The sequence below is a fragment of the Vipera ursinii genome, assembly GCF_947247035.1.
Source record: "Vipera ursinii genome assembly, chromosome: Z".
Classification (NCBI taxonomy): Eukaryota; Metazoa; Chordata; class Lepidosauria; order Squamata; family Viperidae; genus Vipera; species Vipera ursinii.
Window position 1 is genome coordinate 3963943 of NC_139517.1, and position 3168 is coordinate 3967110.

The 3168-nt window shown below is 54.9% G+C and overlaps 1 protein-coding gene across 1 annotated transcript; it reads right to left on the reverse strand.

Annotated features, from left to right (window-relative positions):
• Nucleotides 1-2197: 2197 nt before the first annotated feature.
• Nucleotides 2198-2965, reverse strand: PSMB11 (proteasome subunit beta 11; the record flags this gene model as incomplete). The annotated part of the gene is made up of 1 exon (XM_083377269.1): nt 2198-2965. The coding sequence occupies one exon, from the start codon at nt 2963-2965 to the stop codon at nt 2198-2200; it is 768 nt and encodes a 255-aa protein (XP_083233395.1).
• Between the last annotated feature and the right edge of the window lie 203 nt (nt 2966-3168).

The following is a 3168-nucleotide window of genomic DNA, read 5'->3' on the forward strand; positions in this document are numbered from 1 at the left end:
AAAGAAAGAAAGAAAGAAAGAGGGAGGGGCCTTCAAAGCCAGCCAGGGAAGGAAGGAAGGAAGGAAGGAAGGAAGGAAGGAAGGAAGGAAGAAAGAAAGAAAGAAAGAAAGAAAGAAAGAAAGAGGGAGGGGCCTTCAAAGCCAGCCAGGGAAGGAAGGAAGGAAGGAAGGAAGGAAGGAAGGAAGGAAGGAAGAAAGAAAGAAAGAAAGAGGGAGGGGCCTTCAAAGCCAGCCAGGGAAGGAAGGAAGGAAGGAAGGAAGGAAGGAAGGAAGGAAGAAAGAAAGAAAGAAAGAAAGAGAAAGAAAGAAAGAAAGGAAGAAAGAAAGAAGGAGGGGAGGGGCCTTCAAAGCCAGCCAGGGAAGGAAGAAAGGGAGGGAGAAGAATGGAAGGAAGGAAGAAAGACTGCAAAACCAGCTGAGGAAGGAAAGAAGAAAAGGAGGGAGGGAGAAGGAAAGAGAAAGAGGGAAGAAAAAGAAAAGAAAGAGAGAGAGAGAGAGAGAGAGAGAGAAAGGGAGGGGGCTGCAAAACCAGCCAGGGATGGGCAGAAGGGAGGGGGTACGGGACACGGGGTGGGGGTGGGGGAGAGAAGACTGGGCAGGTTGGCAAAAGCCCGCCTGGCTGCATGTGAACGATGCCAATTAAGATAGCGGCGGCAGAACACGGCGCGCCAGCCGCCGAGAAACGCAGCGCCAACCCGGAATAGCAATCAGCCCCAGGCAGACGAAGTTTAAAACGCCCCCCGAAACACTCCAAGCTCATCCCGTTGCGACCATTGGGGGGGGGGGAACAGCATCCTATTCTTTCCACAGCTCCCCCCCCCCCCGAGAAAGGCAGGGTCCCAGGTGTTTCTGCCTTTCTTTGCAGCACTGAAGACCAGGAGTGAGAATAGATTCCCACCCCCACCCCCGCGCCCTTTGGGGGTCCCTTGCCCCCCCACCCCTCCAAGAAGCAGAGGACCAGCCGGCTGGCTTCCGTTCTGACACATTTGCACAATTCCTGGACTGGTGCAATACACCGAGCCCCCTGGACTGAGTTTGTGCAAGCTTCTGAAGTGCACTTACTAAACTAACCCAGGTCGGCGCTAACTAGACTGACTGTGTGAATCCCATCTTGGCCAGCTTAGGGTCTGGAATGGCAGCATCCTGCATCTTCGGTCCCGTTGGAGAGTCTCTGAGGATCCCTGATCCGCACAAGTTGGGGACCCCGTGGGTCCACCCTTTCCCGGCAGCATTCAGATGTAGCTGGCTGGCTGGCTCCATAACCTGGTTTGGCTTACTGATCTGGCACAGAATTTCCTTGATAGCAAGACTCGGAAGCAGCGTGGCCTGTCCTGTCCTGGTTTTATCCTGGCCTCTGGCTTCCTGCAATGGATGCGACGTGGGCATCTGCTCCCTTCCGACATTGTCTCGCTTATGTGAGGTCATGTCGGTTTAAGTGAGCAGAAAGCTTGTATCTAGGATTTCCCACCATCATGGTTAATTATTTCATCTTTCGAGGCCCTGTGATTCCTTCAGCTGGATCTATCTTTGATCTTGAACCAAACAAAAGAGGCAAAGCTGATATCGCTCAAGCTGGTTTATTTGCACCCTGGTTCCCCTCCCCACCTTACAATTTATCCATGGCGTGCTCCACACTCCAAATCGCATAGAATGATGGATTTTTCGATCAACATATATCATGGTGACTGCTAAAGGGTAACAGAATAATAGTTGGAGGGGACCTTGGAGGTCTTCTAGTCCAACCCCCTGCTCAAGTAGGAATAGAATAGAATAGAATATATAGAATAAAATAGAATATATAGAATTAGAATAGAATAGAAGATACAGAATAGAATAGAAAATAGGGAATAGAATAGAATAGAATAGAATAACAGAGTTGGAAAGGGACCTTCTAGGTCATCTAGTCCAACCCCGCGCCCAAGCAGGAGACCCTACCCTCTTTCTGACAGATGGCAGTCCAGTCTCTTCTTGAAAGCTTCCGGTGATGAAGCTCCCACAACTTCTGGTGGCAAGCTGTTCCAGCGGTTGATTGTTCTCACGGTCAGAAAATTTCTCCTTATTTCTTGGTTGAATCGCTCCTCGATCAGTTTCCATCCGTTATTCCTGGTCTGGCCTTCAGGTGCTTTGGAAAATAGGTTGACCCCCCACCCTTCCTCTCTGTGGCAGCCCCACAAATACTGGAAGACTGCTGTGGGTGCTAGTGGGCCTCTTCGTGGGGATCCTCTCCGCGGTCTCCATCCTCTTCAGCTCGGGACTCCAAGCCGTGATAAACCTGACTCAGATCTTCCCGCGACACACAGACCCATCCGTCGGGCCGGACGTGGTAAAGATCCACGTTGCCGCCGGAATAGGCGTCTCGGTGAGCAGCATGAGCCACTGCTTGGCGGGCCAGCCCGAACGCCTCCGCCCGGGGCAGATCGTAACGATAGGTGCCGTCCAGCACCCCGTAGGCGTAAGTGGATCCCGATCCCACGGCCAATACGTCCCCGGAGAAGCAGGTCCCGTCGCTGTAGACGTAGTGCAAGCCGGGTCCTTGGCCATCCCAACCGCAGAGCAAGGTGGCCACGCAGAGATCCTTCTGGGCGCATCCCCGCAGCATGAAAGCTAGCAGCTTGGCCGCCCCGGCGACGCTGGGCTGCTGCCCTTCCGACAGGTGCCTGAGGCGGAGCGCACACCGCAGGAGTCGGAGCCAAGTAGCGCAGTCGGCCGAGGTCCCCGAGGTGGTGGCCAAAAGATGGCGGTGGAGCGTGATGACCTTGCGGGAAGATGGATCGGCCACCAGCCCGCCGCAGGAAGAACGGGTGTCCGCAGCCACCACCACCCCGTGGCTGCAGCGGAAGGCGAGGGTGGTGGTGCCATGGGACAGCAGGAAAGGACGGGGGACCCCGGCTCCGCCGGAGGGCGGCTGAAGCCAAGAAGGAGCCCTTGGTGGGTCCCTCTTGCTGACAATGTCCTGGAGAGCCATTGGGGGAACGAAAAGGAGAGGCGGAGAGAATTTGCAGAATGAACCCCCTTTCGCTTGGAAGGGAAGCGGGAGGCGGGGAACTGGATCACCGGGAGGATGGAGCGGGGAGCGCGACGAAAGGAGGAGGCGAGGATTGTGTTCCTCGGGACGCGCGCGGGACAGGATTTTTAAGAGAAGCAGCGGTGTTCAGTTGCACGCTTCGG